The sequence below is a fragment of the Erythrolamprus reginae genome, chromosome 2 (genome assembly GCF_031021105.1).
Source record: "Erythrolamprus reginae isolate rEryReg1 chromosome 2, rEryReg1.hap1, whole genome shotgun sequence".
Taxonomy (NCBI): Eukaryota; Metazoa; Chordata; class Lepidosauria; order Squamata; family Dipsadidae; genus Erythrolamprus; species Erythrolamprus reginae.
In genome coordinates, this window is record NC_091951.1 from 97,733,599 (window position 1) to 97,752,829 (window position 19,231).

The 19,231-nt window shown below is 40.5% G+C and overlaps 2 protein-coding genes across 5 annotated transcripts in view; one reads left to right on the plus strand and one right to left on the minus strand.

Annotated features, from left to right (window-relative positions):
• Positions 1-19,231, plus strand: part of RNF123 (ring finger protein 123) — a 127,736-nt gene that overhangs the window by 83,707 nt on the left and 24,798 nt on the right. The window lies entirely within an intron of this gene.
• On the minus strand, positions 12,428-18,191 carry AMIGO3 (adhesion molecule with Ig like domain 3). 2 transcript variants are annotated; one of them, XM_070735816.1, is made up of 2 exons: positions 15,314-18,191; positions 12,428-14,150 (listed from the first exon to the last, which is right to left on the minus strand). In XM_070735816.1, the coding sequence occupies exon 1, from the start codon at positions 17,468-17,470 to the stop codon at positions 15,956-15,958; it is 1,515 nt and encodes a 504-aa protein (XP_070591917.1). In that variant the 5' UTR covers positions 17,471-18,191; the 3' UTR covers positions 12,428-14,150; positions 15,314-15,955. The 2 variants fall into 2 exon arrangements, with proteins under 2 accessions (XP_070591917.1, XP_070591916.1); XM_070735815.1 differs by having other exon boundaries at positions 12,428-14,153.

The window sequence follows — 19,231 nt, forward strand, 5'->3', positions numbered from 1 at the left end:
AAAGGCGCCTGCATTGTCCGAGAGAGAAATTTCAATTTGAGGCTCTGTGCTCAGCCCAGTGTTGTTCATCTCTTTTAATAAAATAGGGAATGAAATCAAATGGATGGTTATCTGGCTTGCTACTGATATTACATTGGGGATGGGCAAGTACCTTCAAAGGCAATATCTGTATTCATTATGACTTGAATTTTGGGATGCATCCAATAGAATAAGGGTCACTTATGAGATGTATAAAGGCCTACATGTGTATAGGAAAAAAATGTGTGTGAAGAATCTAGAAGTACGTTTTGTTTTTGTTTTTTTATGTTTTTTATTAGATTTGTATGCCACCCCTCTCCGTAGACTCGGGGCGGCTCACAACAGTGATAAAAACAATACATGGTAACAAATCTAATAATTAAAATCTAAAATAACAGTTTTACATTACAAAAAAAAAAAAAAACACAAATAGATAAAATACATACACACAGTCATATCATGCACAAAGTTACATAGGCAAGGGGGGGAGATGTCTCAGTTCCCCCAAGCCTGACGACAGAGGTGGGTTTTAAGGAGTTCACGAAAGGCAAGGAGGGTGGGGGCAGTCCTAATCTCTGGGGGGAATTGATTCCAGAGGGTCGGAGCCGCCACAGAGAAGGCTCTTCCCCTGGGTCCCGCCAGACGACATTGTTTAGTCGACGGGACCCGGAGAAGACCAACTCTGTGGGACCTAACCGGCCGCTGGGATTTGTGCGGCAGGAGGCGGTCTTGCAGATATCCTGGTCCAGTGCCATGAAGGGCTTTATAGTCATAACCAACTCTTTGAATTGTGACCGGAAACTGATTGGCAACCAATGCAGACTGCGGAGTGTTGGTGTAACATGGGCATACTTAGGAAAGCCCATGACTGCTCTCGCAGCTGCATTCTGCACGATCTGAAGTTTCCGAACACTCTTCAAAGGTAGCCCCATGTAGAGAGCGTTACAGTAGTCGAACCTCGAGGTGATGAGGGCATGAGTGACTGTGAGCAGTGAGTCCCGGTCCAGATAGGGCCGCAACTGGTGCACCAGGCGAACCTGGGAAAACGCCCCCCTCGCCACAGATGAAAGATGTTTCTCTAATGTGAGCTGTGGATCGAGGAGGACGCCCAAGTTGCAGACCCTCTCTGAGGGGGTCAATAATCCCCCCCCCAGGGTAATGGACGGACAGATGGAGTTGTCCTTGGGAGGCAAAACCCACAGCCACTCCGTCTTATCAGGGTTGAGTTTGAGTCTGTTGACACCCATCCAGACCCTAACAGCCTCCAGACACCGGCACATCATTTCCACTGCTTCATTGACTGGACATGGGGTGGAGATGTAAAGCTGGGTATCCTCTGCGTACTGATGATACCTCACCCCATTGGCAAACATGATGCAGTGACTGTAAAGATCCATGTATTCTTGAACTGCATTAAAAAAATAATTGCCTTGTGATTCTAAGAAATGTTAACATCTCCACTATATTCTGTGCTGGATGCACTGCACTTGGGGTGGTGCTTCATCTGGTTTTGCACTCTGTGCTTTCAAAGGACATACGGCAGATAAGCTGGAGTACGTACAAACAGAACAGAATGTACTCCAGAACATCTATCAGGATAAAAAGTACAGCGGTACCTCAGTGCTCAACTGCTTTCAAATCATCGAATTTGGTACTCAATGCATTTTGATACAAAAACTTTGTCCCAGTACTTGCTTGTTGGGACGCGACATGCAAGCTAGACCTTGCCAGTATCAGTTGCCTCGTGACTAATATATTATTCCTTATGAGAAAATTTTGTTAGAAACATAGAAACATAGAAGACTGACGGCAGAAAAGGACCTCATGGTCCATCTAGTCTGCCCTTATACTATTTCCTGTATTTTTATCTTAGGATGGATATATGTTTATCCCAGGAATGTTTAAATTCAGTTACTGTGGATTTACCAACCACGTCTGCTGGAAGTTTGTTCCTAGGATCTACTAGTCTTTCAGTGAAATAATATTTTCTCACGTTGCTTTTGATCTTTCCCCCAACTAACTTCAGATTGTGTCCCCTTGTTCTTGTGTTCACTTTCCTATTAAAAACACTTCCCTCCTGAACCTTATTTGACCCTTTAACATATTTAAATGTTTTGATCATGTCTCCCCTTTTCCTTCTGTCCTTGTAATTTTTGGTACTTATTGAGCCTCCTGGGACCAATTAATGACAAGTACTGAGGTGTCCCTGTATCTGGAAACCAAGCCCTATGAGGAATATTTAAAGGAGTTAGCTTACTTAAGGACCAAGAGGTGTTGGTTCATATCTAAAAATCTCCATATGCAAAAGCCAGCGGTTCTGTTCTTCACTGAAATTGAGAGCAGGAAAAGATCATCAGGTTGAAATTCTAAAAAATCAAATTAATCATCGGAAGGAATTATTTCTTGTATGAAGGGGGGGGAACCATTGATGTATGTTTGAGGAAAGAGTAAAAGAAAAGTGAACGGGATAAACTATGGTTTTTAAATACTTGTTATGAAAAGAGGGTTCTTTGCTGTTCTAAAATACTTTGTTACTTTGAAACGCTGTTATGTTTCCTGCCAGATGAGGAACACTTGCTACTTTTCTTAAGAACCAGACCTTGCATCACTTTGTTTTAGGAAAAATGAAGCTGGTGTATACTGGAAAGCTGGAAACTTTAGGTCAGGGATGAACAGATGTTTTTGAAAAACTTTCCTTCTCTAGATTAAATTGTTCATTGGAGGCACATTTTAAGTGGTGAAAAAAATGATGAGAAATTATTATCATGGTGGCGGTGGTGGTGGTGGTAGTAAAGAAAAGCAAGATATAATATTTACCGTGAAGCTTAGTAGTATAATAAGAATAATGGAATATCAGAAGATTATTACAGGGGTTATATGAAACTGGTTGGTTGGTTGGTTGGTTGGTTGTCTATCCTTGATCTGATCACAAGTATAGTTGCCTACTACCTATAGCTTTAGGTATTTTTCCAGCATATGTTCTGGATTTATTGCTAAAAATGTTTTTGGCATTGAGCAAACAAATTTTGTTTTATTTTTGCCTTGGGATTGCATATTCTTTGCTCTTATTCCTTTCGCTCTGGCTTTAGTTTGGGAATGTCCTCTTCTGAGGGCTTGATGCCAGCAAATACCCAGCATAGCTAAGCAACAGTTCAGGAGTTGTGTTATAGAGGCAATAGCAAGTCAGGCTAAAGGGCAGAGGAAACATCAATGGACAGTCAAGAAATCAATAGCAAGCCAGTGTAGAAACACACCAACTTGTGTATAAGAGGCGTATTTTAGAGGAGGGATTAGGTTCTAAATTTTTTTTACTACCGATTCTGGGGGCGTGGGTTATTTTGTGGCTGTGGTTTGATGGTCATGTGACTGAGTAGGCATCCCTTGACATCATTCTCACACACAACTACATGCCTCCCATCTGGCCACGCCCAAAGAACCATCGAATATTAATGTTTGGCCAGCTGGGGGGGCTGGCAAAGAAGCCTCCCTTTCCCCACCGCTGTGGCTGTTTCTACCTCAGTGCCAGCAGGAGCCATGTGCTGCGGCTTCAGCAGTGGGGAAGGATTGCTCCTCCTGAAGCTGTTGCAGCAGCCGCCTGAGCAAGCCACTCCCCACCTCAGGCCCATGCTCCTCCCCCCCACCAATTAGCCATGGTGAAAATTGCTGTTTGCCAGCTGGGAGGCTGGCAAAGAAGTCTTGCTTTCCCCGCCACTGCAATTGCTTCTACCTCAGTGCCGAACAATCCCCAAATATGCCCATGTTACACCAACACTCCGCAGTCTGCATTGGTTGCCAATCAGTTTCCGGTCACAATTCAAAGTGTTGGTTATGACCTATAAAGCCCTTCATGGCACCGGACCAGATTATTTCAGAGACCGCCTTCTGCTGCACAAATCCCAGCGACCAGTTAGGTCCCACAGAGTGGGCCTTCTCAGGGTCCCATGAACTAAACAATGTCGTTTGGCGGGACCCAGGAGAAGAGCCTTCTCTGTGGCGGCCCCGGCCCTTTGGAACCAACTCCCCCCAGAGATTAGAATTGCCCCCACCCTCCTTGCCTTTCGTAAGCTTCTTAAAACCCACCTCTGCCGTCAGGCATGGGGGAACTGAGATATTCTTTCCCCCTAGGCCTTTACAATTTACGCATGGTATGTCTGTATGTATGTTTGGGTTTTATAATAAGGGTTTTTTTTAGTTATTTTAGTATTGGATTGGATGGTTACATGTTGTTTTTATCATTGTTGTTAGCCGCCCCGAGTCTACGGAGAGGGGCGGCATACAAATCCAATAAATGAATGAATGAATGAACGAACAAACAAACAAACAAACAAACAAACAAACACCCTCTCTACACACACATACACATATGCGTACACACACATGCGCTTGGCCTGGCAGCACCCCAGCAGTAGCAGCCGAGCAAGGGAAGGAGAGGGACCAGAGAATGAAATAGGAATGGCGGCGGCCAAAGTTGCCGCTTATTCCAACAGCCGAGGACGGAAGAGGCATCTCTTCCATCTTCGGCTGTTGCAAAGAAGCGGCAGCTCTGGGTGTGCCACGCCTGCTTCGTTCTGTTTGCAGCCCACTCCAAAGGGAGCTCATATTGTTGCAGCTTCCACTGCCTTGTGAGGTCTGAAGTCAACCCAGCAACACGGGAACATTTCATGGTGCCTAATCCTCTAGCAAGCCCAGCCACCTGATGGTCAGAGAGTGAGGGAGGGTGGCCAGGTCCTCCCAGGCAGCTGCTCTCTACTTCCCTCCCTGGGGAAGCTTGATTCGGCCACAGATTCTTCACCCACCAAGAGCCGAACCGACCGTGGCTGGGCTGCCCAACCCCAGGTACAGACAACTTAAATGGTGGGGAAGCGGGGGGCTGGCATCCAGCCGGACAGTGAATCTGCATTGCAGGAAGACTCCACTCTTGGGGTGCATGCATTCCAGGCGTCTTCTGGAGAGCCTCCCCAAAGCTTCCAACAATTGCCAGGGACTTCTTTCTTGGTCTGCCTGTGCCTTTTCATCTCTTCCCATGCCGAGGCAGGGGAAAAACACCTCAGGGCACCCTGATTAGTGTCGGCTTCCACTTTCCCGCATAGCAGTGTGATGCACACACATCCTGCTGATTTGGGCAACCTATGCGCCTGTGCGTGCACATCCCTCCTGTGGTTTTTCTTCTGTGCATGCGCAGGAAGCAAAAACGCACCAAAATCTCACGAGGGGGTGCTCATGCATGTGCAATTTTGCCAATTTTTCGCCAATTTTTCTGCCAATTGTTGAAATCTCACGCAGGTGAGTGTCCCCTTGCGAGATTTTGCTTCTGCGCATGTGCAGGAAGTAAAAAAGCCCCCAAAATTTAGGAAAAAAAGATGGCAATTCCTGACGGACCAGTGAAGACGGCCCCAGAATGGTCACGTGCAAATTGCACAGTCCGGCGGCTGCTACTGGAACGGAGCTCAAGGGCATACTGGTAGCAACCCACTACTTCCCCTGATCTATATTTCCCAACTGGGAGAGTGGAGGCGCTCTTAGAGCCCAATGTTTTGCCCAGCCTGGAAGTTGAGTGAAAAGCTGATGAGCCAGCAGGGTTGGGGAGCTGCAGGCGTGGGATTCTGGGGATGGGGGAGGGAGTTTTGCCCCTTGGATTCTTGGAGCAACCCCTGGCCCTTGCATAGTAAAGAAAAACCTATTTACTATGTGAGTGCAAGAAATTGTTACTTGTCTCACAATCATGAGAGCAAAACCTCCACCACCGAATCCCAGGCCAGCAGTGAGGTGATCTGCTGCCTGTGGCTCCAGTTAATTGCCCGTGGCTCTGGTTATGCCTCCGGCAGTCTTGCCTGCCCTTTTATTTGCCTGTTCCTTGGATTGGGGTCAGCCCAACTACAGTCAGCTCAGCTCTGTTTGGCTTGGGCTGCTCCTGCTCTGGGGCAAGATTATTCTGGATCTCGTGGGTTTTTGGGGGTTTTCTTTAAAGAAAATGCCTCTCCAGACGAGCTTGAAAACTTCTGAGGTTGCTTACGGAGGGAGCAGTTGGGCAGTGCTTCCCCCTTTCCCTGCTAAAAACTCGGCTTCTGTACGTGCAACAAAAACAGCAAAAGAACCCACCAAAAACAAGATGGCAGCACATGCGCAATACCAGAAACTCTGCTTCTGTGCCTGCACAGAAGGGGAAAAAAACAGGGGGGGGAAAGAAAAAAAAGCCAGGAAACTATGAATTTGTTCTGCCTGAGGCATGAAGCCAAGTGGGTGATGTTTGGCCAGTCATTCTCTCTCAACCCTAGGAAGCAGTCGATGGCAAACAACAGCTGTAGTCAGATTTATTCCCCCAGAAGAGGAGCTCTTGGTCCTACTTTCTTCTAGAGCAGTGATGGCGAACCTTTTTTACCTTGGGTGCCCAAAGAGCATGCATGTCATCATGCATGTGCAAGTGCCCACACCCATAATTCAATGCCTTGGGAGGGCGAAAACAGCTTCCCCCACCCACCAGAGGCTCTCTGGAGGCTGGAAATGGCCTGTATCCCAACTTCTGGTGGGCCCAGTAGGCTCATGTTTCACTCTCTCCAGGCTCCAATGGCTTCCCTGGAGCCGGGGTGGTGGTGGGTAAAAACGCCTCCCCCATCACCCCAGAGGCTCTCTGGAAGCCAAAAACGCCCTCCCAGAGCCTCTGTATGAGCTGAAAATCAGATGGCCAAGACACATGTGCACATTGGAACTGAAATAAGGCAACAGCTCGCATGCCAGCAGATATGGCTCCGCGTGCCAACTGTGGCACCCGTGCCATAGGTTTGCCATCACTGCTCTAGAGTCTAACATTTGACAGTGTGTGAGGACTATAGAACATCATCCACCCACCAGAGATTAGCTTGGCCCCCACCCTGTTGGTCTTTCATAAGGTCTTGAAAACATGGCTTATTCATGGCCATGGAGGGTGTGTGTGTCAGGATGTCAATGCCTGTGAGGGCTATGTGGTTTATTTCAGCTACCAGCAATATGTGTGTTGTTATTTTTAATTATTGTTAGCTATCCAGGGTCACTTTGTTGAGATGGACAGTTACACAAATTAAACTGAATTAAATAAACAAATAAGCGGACCTTGGGCCAACCAAACTTGTGCATTTTATATATTTAAAGATCAGAGTGTTAAGGCCTTTTACTCTAATGCTGTACTTTGTAACTAACTAGCTCATATCAAATCCAGCTACATTTCTCCGTTAATCTGTGGCTTTGGTCACTTTCCAATCTTTTCTATACCTAATTTATTATTTAACAATCAACAATAATAAGATAAAATAATTTTTAAATCTGAATGTTTTTATGAATAAATATGCAAAAGTACGAAAAATATGATTAATTTTTAACATATATTTATTACTATTTTGACAGAGAACACTTGTGTGAAACTAAGTTGTGAAACTAAGAGCATGAATGCTGCTCAGCCTGCTGTTCTTCTCAAGTTTATAGTATCTTTGGCCGAACACTGCACATATCCATTATTTAGTTTTAGAAACCTTATCTTATTGCCTTGATGTAGGTTTTTTGAACACAGTTGTTAGGCCTTAATCAAATAACTTTAATTTTACTTTTAATGTAGTAAATATTACTTTGTCTAAAAATAAAGCAAAAGATCTCTTCTTTCCCTATTTTGTCTACAAACAAATCTTTAAAACTTCATGATTTGGTCCTGAAAATTTGGTCACAAAAATCCGCAAGAGTTATCTGAAATAACAACATATGTTTTAACCTTGATCAAATAAACCAACTTTATATTCCTTTGCTTTTATAGTTTTGATCTTAAATTCCCTGTGTTTTGTCCTGGTCATCAGAATTTTCCCATGGGAAAAACTAAAAATAAAATTTGAAACAAAAATATTTTCCCACAGGAAAGATTCTTGTAATTAATTTCAAAATCTTATTTTAAATCCATCTTGTCACTTGCCACCATCACCCTTTTGCTGTTTATTCCAAAATTAAGTCCTTAAACTTGCATAATTTTTTTTAACAAGGATTAAAAGGGACTCACCTGATATATGAAATTAGTTGCTCTGAACTTTCTTAATAGACAAACAGCAGTTAATAAGCAACGGGGCCAAGAAAGAAAAATATATAAACCCAGTATCTTTTGGAAGGCACTGTACTGCAGCTTGGGCAAAAATGAGGATCCCTAAGTTTCCAAAGCATTAAATCGGTGGGACACTGTTGTCTATGTCTATTCCCCACCTTGGTTGCTGGCTCAATTGCCATTGTTTCCCCAGAAGTATAGTAGTAGGGCTTTTTAATTGCTTGTATTCTTTGAAATACTGATCTGGAATAGTTATTTAAAGAAGACTTTCAAGTGGATGTAAATGTATCACCTTTTAAATTTTCAGATAAATAGAAATAGTTAAAATCCTGAATGTATAGGAAAAATATGTATAATATCTTCTTTGAGAAGAATTGATACTAAGATTTTTTTTTTTTGAGCAGAACAACTTCTAGTTTTCTTTATGCAAATAACAACTGCCCTGTGATAATTGATTTTTAAATTTTCCTGACCTTCAGTTTTATTGTTGGATACAATTTTTACTTCAATTTGTCTATAAAATAAATGCCATAAGTTTTCAAAAGTCACTATAAACACAATTAGAAAATTATTGTGTGACCTCTGACATCATGGCAAGGGCTTAGCTCCATTTTTAGCTGTAGTTTTATGTATTTCCTACATCATAAATGGCAAAGCACATTTGGAAGATATTGGGACATTGGTGTAATTTCAACCCTTAATCTCATGATGAATTGCTAACTATAAATCATATTAGACCAAAAAGCACTTTTGTTAGAACAGCTGTATTAACAGAGTCTCACAAGTCTGAACCTACTCTCCTTTTTTATCTCCATGAGAATTGGGAAGGAGACTGTCTGATGCATTTTTAAAAATCATGAAATGTAGGATGAGTGATGAGACAGATGTTAAAACGACATAACTTTGTCCTATTTTGTTGTTACAAATTCATAATTTCATTATAGCATCAGTATAGTTTAAAGATGTCAATGTACAGTATTTGAATTATATACCCAAACCCTGGAATTTATAACCATAAAGTTATGGATTTCTTGAACACAGGAAGTAGGAAAAATATTACTTTTCCATTTTGGAAAGACAAAGTGACTCAAATTTACAGTCTTAGATTGCAAGTATGTATTTGCTTTCTCCTTACAAACTGTCTATCAGAATAATGAAAGACTCACCAATGTGTCGAGGGCCCCATTTTGTGGCTGTATTGCTTACTGTCCAAGTATTTCAGCTGTTATATATGGATGCTTTTATTGTTTTCTATTGTTTTAAAATGTTTTCATGTTTTAATTCTAATATATACATATCTATTTTAATGGTAAGCTGCCCAGAATCATTGATTGAGATGAATAGCTATAGAAATGAGTGAATGAATAAGTGAGTGAATGAATGAATGAATGAATGAATGAATGAATAACAATATTAAGTATAGTCACGGTTTAATAATGCATTTAAAAGTTAGGTACTGTATGTAAGTGTGTGTGTATATGTCTATATACCGTATTTTTAGAGTATAAGACGCACCTTTGTCTTCCCCAAAAGAGGCGGAAAATGTGGGTGCATCTTATACTCTGAATGTAGATTTTTTCCCCCCTAAGATTTTTTTTCCAGCCCTAACTAGGTGCTAACAATCTTCCCAGCTCTTACCTTGCAGGCTTTTTCATTGTTTCTCTGTGGGAAGAATGTTTCCTAAGCCCTAAGTCTTTGCAAGCTTTTTTTCATTGCTCTACTTGTTCCGAATGTTTCTTTCCAGCCCTAATGAGGTGCTAATGATGTTCCCAGCTCTTACTGGCTTGTAAACTCTTTCATTGTTACTCTCTCCAAATAAGGTTTTTTTAAAAACCCTAATCAGAGGATAAAATAATGTGCTGAAGCTGACCAGACTAAGGACGCTAGCCAGATAAATATCTGGTAGGCAGATTTTTTTCCCTTATTTTCCTCCCAAAAACCTGCATCTTATTTTCCGGTGCACCTTATACTCCAAAAAATACGGTACACATAATCCACATACAATCATACATACAAACATACATTCATACATACATACATAGCTAGTTCTCAACTTACAACAGTTCATTTAATGATCATTCAAAGTTATAACCACATTGGTTCATATTTATAACCACAACTGATTCATATTTATGACGGTTGCAATGTTCTGGAGTCATGTATCAGCTTTTGCAACCTTCTGACAAGTAAAGTCAGTGGGGGAGCCAGATTCACTTAACAACCATGTTACTAAGTTAACAAATGAAATGATTCAATTAACTGTGGCAGGAAATGTCATAAAATGGGGAAACTCAAATGTTTCACTTAGCAACATAAATTTTGGGCTCAATTGTGGTGGTAACTTGAAGACCACCTGTACACACACACACACACACACACACACTTTTTGCTCTAATCTTTTCTTTCCCCCCTTTTTATGTAAAATATTTAAAAAAAATAATTGTGTGATAGTCACTGGACTCAAGAAGCAGGAATTCACAGTATTCACAGTAAGATATAATTCTGGATCCTAGAAGACTATCTTTAGAGCTTGACCCACTGAGTTTGAATATGTTTCAGAGAAAACAAAATAAATAGCAGGGGAGAAACTACAGTTTCCATTTTCTCCTAAGAGGCACAGACTTTAGGAAAATTATTTCTTTTTCACCAAGTTCTTTTGAGAAAAATATTTTAAAAGAATGTAAGATCTTTCGCAAGTCCTGAGGAAGGTATTACTTTATTTTTTTCAGTTTCAAGTCAATAATCTTTCTCAAGAGATAACAAAGTAATAACCCTTTGCAATTTTTATTTTCCCTGCCAGGAATACAACAACAATCCCTATCTAGCCCTCTAAAATTTGTGCCGCCAAATTTTCTTTTCCAAGGATTGCATCTTTGACTTGAATATAGTCAGTGAATTCTAAGGATAAACTTTAATAGTATAATTATTTTCTTGCCATAGCACCCCATGAGTATTAAAATTCAATTAGCCACCTCATAAATGAATTCCATCAATTAGCAAACACAGCGAAATAATTGACAGCAACACTATGATGTATCGATTGTGAGAATTAAGTGTAAGTGTGAAAGTAAAGTTGTTTGGAGAGTTAAGAATTGAATAGATATGTACAGTATTTTGTTATGATTAGCTGGCCGAAGCCCAATATTTTAATGCTTGCTATGTGGCCTAAAAATCACAATGAACTTTGACTATGCTGTGTTCTCAAAGCCAGATAAGCAAGCAACTCAAAACCAGTTAAAACCAAGCATTGTGACTACATGGGTTCAGTAACACATGATTGATAGAAATTGGGCTTGTCTTTTGCATAATTCTGCACTTTGCCAAGAGTTTAAATAATATATTTCACAAAAGGACATGAAGATCTCATTTTTCTGGCAGGTACTAGATCTAGGATGTTAATGGATGGAGGATGTGAGGTATATGTGTGGGACATTTAGTAAGGTGTTATTGCCGTGATGTCAACTTCATTCTTTTAATTGATTTCACAATGCATTATGTTTTATTGTTTGATCATCAAGAAAGTCCCATTGTAGGTAGGTGACTGTATAATGGTTAAATAAAGTAGATACAAAGTTGAAAGCCCCTTCTTAGAATATCTAGACAATTGGAATAGGGAAAAAGGAATCTCTGATCTTCTAGATTTTACAGATTAACCAGACCAGCCGGGGTGGCGCAGCAGGTAGAGTGCTGTACTGCAGGCCACTGAAGCTGACTGTAGATCTGTAGGTCAGCGGTTCAAATCTCATCACCGGATCAAGGTTGACTCAGCCTTCCATCCTTCCGAGGTGGGTAAAATGAGGACCCGGATTGTGGGGGCAATATGCTGGCCAGTGTTCCCTCTAATTTTTTTTGGGGGTGGACGGAAAAGTATAGTGTCTGAGTGGCAGTCCCTTTGGGACTGGGCGGCACTCTCCCTCTCACTCTTTCCCTCTCGGCTTCTGGGCAGGTTTGAAAAACTCTGAGTTGATGATGATTTTTAAGTGAGCCATTGCTCACTGCTCATCTTAGAGGGAACTATGATGCTGGCTCTGTTAAAAAGTGCTATTGCTAACATACTGTTATGCCCTTTGTTAAAAGGGCACTATAAATAAATGTTTATTATATTATTATTACAGCTAGCATCACTAATAGTGAGGGATCCTGGGAATTATTGCTTAATAAGACCTGAAAGCTGACAGGTCTCCCCTCTCCACTGTAGGATTATATACATGAAAGAAAACTAAACAAATGTTCAATATGTCACCTCCTCGCTGATTACATATTTTTGGAGACTTATTTCTGTTTAATAATCAGAATGACATACATGTTACAGAAGCATTGTGTACTTTACCCTCAAAATAAATTCTGAAAATCATGTTTGGTAACAAATTATTTTATTTTGAATAATTTGGCAATGACTCTTGGCTTGTAAAATACTAAATATTTGCAAATGCAATAGAAATTCTGTACTTTAGATCATCTATGTTTCCTGGTTTTTGATCCTTCAGCAAACACGTTCTGCTTTTTTTCATTTATAAAGAATGAACATTTTAAGAAATCAATTTCAGCTCCAAATTCCACAATGCACTATAGGCATAAGTGCGCTGAATAAAATATAAACAAACTGAATTTTACAACCTGTTGTAGGTACCCTTGTAGAAGGATCCTTTAATATACACAACTGTGTAGACCTTGGCTATTCAAATTTAGAAAGACGTTGATACGTTGATAATTCTCTTTGGTGCTGTTTGATCAAGAAATGTAGTGTTGTGCTTTCTTTCTTGAAAGGGGTATAAGTGCACCCTATTTCAAGAAGGGCTAAACCAAATAAAGAGTGTGCTTTATCTTTGAACTTTGATGTCAGCTGCTCAGTTTCCCCCTCCCTCCTCCAGACACTATTTTTAAAAATAAAGGGCTAATATATATCTACATATATTAGCAATGTCAACAATGTCCACAGCAAACTGTGATGCCAAAATGATGACACGTGTGTAATGATGTAATCACGCAAATACTGCAATTATATATTTGCATCAGATTTTTGTGCCATCAGAAATGATAAAACATATGTTATCAATAAAGGAGAATATTTGTACATCAGGGCTAAAATGAGGGTCCTTCTGAGCTTGGTTGATTTTTTTCCCCCCAGACATTTCATTACACAAACTAGGTAACATCATCAGAATATACGTTGAAAAATGTTTAATTTCACAACACATGGACAGACTTAACCATAGTATCAATTGGAAAACTGACTATCTTAGACCAAGCCAAGTCCAAAAATGGTATAGAATTTCTGGAAGCCGGTCAGTCTGGCAAATTGGTCATGAGCAGTCACATAGATATAAACAACATTTATATATTGTGCAAAAGAGAGAGAGTGAACAAGCCAAAAAGGGAAGAAAAAGACCAAAATTCCTTCCCACCAGCAATCAACATCCAGAGGAACATAGATTAACATCAGACTAATTTGTAAACAATGCGCAAATCAAGGAACTGCCAAACAAGCAAACAACCCAACCAAAGAACCACTAAGACCACTCCCACCAGGAAGTGGAAGAGCCCCTATAAATATAAGCAGAGAGAAAATTCCATTCCTTATTAGCACTGATGATGTTATCTAGTTTGGGTAATGAAGGATCTGCAAACGAATCTGTGGCATAGAGGTGGAGTTCTTGCCTCACAATCAGGAGGTTGCCAGTTGGATCCTTAGTAGAGACAGATGTAAGGATCTCCTGCTTGGGCACGGGGCTGGTCTAGATGACCTGCAAGGTCCCTTCCAATTCTGTTAATCTGATCTGAAAACCCAATTCGGCTCAGAGAGGACCCCTCGCATATGTTATCATTTGCCCCTTTAGGGCCTGATGTAAGTTTATTACTTCCCCTTGCAAAGACTTTGTATTGACGGAAAGCAGTTTTGATGGTGGTTCTCTGTATATTTCAAGCTTGATTCTTGAAGGCTCAGATAGAGTGTCCTTAGAAACCACAGCATTGAAAAGGCTTTCCTCCAGAAGTTCAAGACAGTCCAAGTTCAGGTACTTCCCAGGCATAAATTGTAATTCATGCAGAGTTCTGTAGCCAGGAATATACATAAGATTTGCTACTGGATTAAAAAAAAGAAAGGATAGGAAAAACATAATTAAGGATTTTAATGAATGAACATTAACAATTTTAAGGCTTTAATATACAAAACGTATACATTGTATAAATATAAAATATTATAAACTATACAATATCATAAAGGAGGAGTTAGAAATAAAGTCTGAGCTTTGGCCTTGTTCCCTTGAAAAACAACAGTTGATTCAAATTTGGAAGTACTGTAATGTCTAAGTCAACAAAAATGGTAGCTGACCACTTTCAGAATAGGACTTCGAAGCATTAGTTCCCCTCTCCTGATTTTTCTAATAAACCTCTAGAAATAAATGAGTTGCTGGCCGGAAGATACCTTCGTGTGTGCACAATTGATATCAGATAAATTGGTTTGTTGTTCAGGGAGTTTTACTTTATCAAATGACCAAATAATATAAAGCCAGCTCTTTTCGACAATATATCAATATAAAGACACTTTCAAATGTAATGGTTTATTTTTTAAAATAGACCCATTTAAATGCAATTTAAGAACCTGCCATACTTTTCCTTATTATAGTACTTTACCATAATAAGTGCTTTCTCTACTAAATCTGCCCTTCTGAAGGAGAAAGAAGCTGGAAAGTTTGTTCATCTAAGTCTTGCATTAGATGATAAGCTTGAGTGTGGCACAGATGGCTCCTCCATATTATTCTAAGATCAAATACATCTTTTATGTCTGATGGCAGCAAATGAATGGACATTCTATCTTTGAGTGCTAGATAGCTATTCCTTACCTCCTGTAAAAATGTATGCAATTGGGGGCAGCAATTGTGTCAATTGTAATGTCCCTGTACACAAAAGAAAATAACAGCACTTTCTCTGAAATAGTTTCTTTTTTTAAACTTTGACTATAGTTGTTTGTATTTCTAATTCCAAGGAGAATGCTTGCCCTTTAAGGGTAAACTAAATATTATTTTAAGGCATGGATGTTTGTTTTGCCACTGAAATGATAAAAAAACAAATATCCAATCTGTTTATCATAGTTGTGATACTGCCTGGTTGCATTAGGGAATGCAACTTGAAAACATACTAGCCATTAAAACAGACATTTAGAACATAGAACTTTTAAATTCATTTCCAGTGCAATAAAGCTATTTATTAAAATAGTCTAGGCATACAATCAATTTTACTTACTGGGCTAACTTGCACATTTCCAAGTATGGTCATCTGGGGCAGTGCTTGTTTCCTTTCTAAAGGGAACATTGCTTCAGTTTGTTGTTATGCTAACTTCTTTTAAGCAGTGCAGATGGTAGGAAGAGTGGACTCGGGAATTTATTTTCACAAATGTTGGATGTTTGAAGCAGTGGCTAGTTAAGAGCAATTTCAGAGCAAGTAAGAAAGGGTCTCAATGTGCCTATATGAGGCGCTTGGGTCTTCTGCAAAGATGAAAACAGCGTCGTTATATAGTAAAAACTTGGTTCTCCAAAAGTCAAAGCCACAACACACGTTTATATTCCCACAGCAGTTTTCTAAGGGGAGAAAGAACATTCTATTATTTTGAGACCGAAGCATGCGGCAATCATTTGGGATGTGCAGAGAACAGTTATTCCTTTCTTTGCTCCAAAGGAGTTGCTTTTCATTTCCATGCCCAGGACAACTGGATGTAAGATTCATCCTCCTCCATTCTCTCTAGATTGTGGTGAGGAAACCTTTCATGAATCTATCCTGTCCTCTCTCTTCTTCCCAGGATGGAAACAGGGGCGGGGGGGCTGTTTCGTTTCGTTTTATTTTGTTTTTTTCTCCCATCGCTAAGAAAGGCTTTCTGCAGTTGGTTTGCTATGCATCTGCTGGTGACATGACGGGATTAGAAAAAGCTGTACCGATGGATTCTGAGTCCAGTTTAAGTCTCAGGAGCTTGGGGGGATTCACATCAAAGTCTTCAGTGACAGCCAGCTTGACCTTGCCATTCTGATTCTCCTTGATAGGCTCTAGAAAAACGACATGCTTGTTTGCACTGATCTTGCGATTTGTTACATCTGTGACCGGCGGAGTTGTACTAAGAATAGAGGATTGGGCACTGCAGTCTTGAGGAGGACTTGTGGGCTTCCTGCAGCACTTAGAACAACAACATGGTGTAAGGTACAGGTACATCAGCACTAACACCAAGCTTACAATACACCCGAGGAGGGTTGTGAGGCTAGTACTGAAAGATTCCACTAACTTGGGGTAGTGGACTGTCACATTAACTTCATATGTTTCATTGATCTTTTGGAGATCACTGATTGCTATGCACTCATAGACACCTGAGTACGACCGGTTGGCATTTACGATCTTTAAGCTTCCATTTTTAAAAGGTTGATGCGTCTGATCGCTGTGCTGGGGATACATGAATAATTCATGGTGTGGGGAGATCCACCTGTAAGTGGTGGTATTGTCTTCATGGAGGCTTGTGTTACAGTCTATTACCAAGGATTCTCCCACTCTGCACAGCACTTCTGGAATGTCAAATCTCCTTTGGTTCCAAGAACAAATGGGAAAATATTTATTGTAATTGAAGGTCTTAATTAAGGAGACCATATTGGGGTAAGCTTTGCAAGTATGCTCCTCTATGAAATCCCGCACAGACCTGTAACCACGATGTTTCCATTCCTGGAGCATCTCCTGGAGAGAACAGTCACAATTCACAGGGTTGTTGTGAAAATATAAGCCATCTTTAATGTACGTGGGCAAAGTTGCAATGACTTGAATAGGAATGCTGCTTAAGTTGTTGGCAGAAAGATCAAGCGTCCTTAGATGAGGATGTTCAAGTGTTTGAATAGACTCAAATGGAAATTTTGTTAGTCTATTCCAACTTAGATAGATCTTTTGCAAATTGATTAATGTCATGAAAGCCTTTTCATGTACTTGCACTATCTTGTTATTGTAAAGGAGAAGCTCTTTCAAGTTCACAAGGTCTTCAAAGTAGTATTTTTCCACAGTGTGCAGATGGTTGGAGGACATATCCAGATACAGAAGGTAGGTAGCATTGTGAAACACACGTTGAGTGATGTTTTTTATTCTGTTGTGGCTTATCCTAAAGGTTTCAAGATGTGGTAAAGGGGTCAGGCAATAATCATGAAGGTTAGCAATAGCATTGTGGCTGAGATCCAAGGTGATAGCTGTAGGAGGCAACGCAACAGGGACATGCCGAAGGTTTTTCCTGGTACAGCTCAGAAGATCAGCAGTACATATGCAGACTTCAGGGCATCTTGTGAACATGGAAGCGTTGCTTAAGATGCTGACTTGAACACCCAGGCCAAACAGTAACAACAGCTTCCCCAGGATACATAGCGCTAATGTCAGCAGACTCATTGTGAAATGATGGAATTCACTCTTTCCTGCCACCAAGATCAGTCCAGGCCACCAAAATAAAATTCACACCGAGCATGGTCTTTCCTGGAACAGTTGTAATGGGAACAGCTGGCAGTCGAAAGGATTGCTGAAATTGGATGGACTCCTTTTTAGAGACTTAAAAAGTCTTCTAAAACTGTTTGTGTACATTGCAGAAACAACAACAACATCCAGGTGACAAAGTCATGCAACTATTGTTCAACATGCCATGTTAACATGCTTGGTACCAGTTTAGCACGCCATCCGTGTTCAGTTTTTGCCCCAAATAATTCCAGTGGCACAGTGTATCTGTAAAGGTAAAAATAAATATGCCCTTCAGCCAAATCTCTTTGAATTCTACTTCAGGATCTTTGAGGAGGTTTAAGGACGTGCCTCCAAGCTGTGTCTTCTTCAGATAACTTATCTTTACATCCATTCGAAATTGCAATTATGATAACTTTATTGCCCCGAAAAGTCAAAGCCATTTCTGCCTACTGACCTTGGAGTCAAAGTTTCCATTAGTGAATCGGCATCCTCTGGTTGGGCAACTCCTGTATAGCTCCATCGATAATGAGATTCAGGTAGAAGCCTTTCCCTTCCCTTCTGCAATCCCTGATGAAAATGCCAAAAAAGCAGCTCTTACCCCGTTTCCATATTCTCTGGTTTATATTGAGCAGCATCACTCCTTCCTGCTACTTGAATCTTTCAGCCAAGCTCTAAGTATGCAAACACTTCCCTCCTCCTGCTATTTACAAGCAGTCCGTGAATACTGACAGGGAAAGCCCAGTGGGCTTAGAAGCAATCTTATTGGCTTGTGTTAAAAGGGAGTGGTGTTAGAAAGGGAGGAGAGAGGAGAACCGGTAATGAAGACTTTTTTTTTTTTTGAATGGCATGTAGGATCTTTGTTATGCCAGGCGGAGGCAGAAAAATCCTTGCACAGTTCTTCTAAGACTGACTAATCAAGAGGCACACAAGAACTGCAGCAACTTACACCAGTGGTTGCAATTGCAAGAGAAGCAAAGGGGGAGAAGGAAAGCAGCCTTGCAAAAAGAAGGAAGGTTGTGCTCTGGTTAAGCAGCTCTCCTCCTTCTCTTTTCAAGCTGCCCTCTAAAAACATTTGGTTCTTGAATCCGGTCTTTATTTAAAAACAAAACAAAAACACATAGACTCTGCGGAGAGGGGCGGCATACAAATCCAATAAATAATAATAAATAATAATAATAGACGTGTCTTTGTAATTATTAAAAGAGAAGACAACCAAGATTGCAAATGCATTACTTTCTCTATTTCACTGAATGGGATACATTTACACAGTGGTGAAATCCATTTTTTTTAAACTACTGGTTCTGTGGGCATGGCTTGGTGGCGTGGCAGGATATTGCAAAATCTCCATTCCCTCCCTACCCTTGGGAGAAGGATATTGAAAAATCCACATTCCCACCACTTTGGAGCCAGCCAGAGGTGGTATTTGCCAGTTCTCTGAACTACTCAAAATTTCCGCTACCGGTTCTCCAGAACCTTGCTGGATATCACCTCTGCATTTACAAAACAACAACGAATACCTCTTCTGTATGTTTCAGAGCTGAAGAAGCTTCTTGGATGAGAAGCAAAACTTTCTTCAAAGTAAAACCAGAAAGTCCAGTTGCCTCTTGAAAAAACACCTTTGGGACTTTCAGTAGTATCTGGATTTTGGTGTATAAGCACAATGATCACAGTAAAATATGATTTCATAACCCTAGCAAT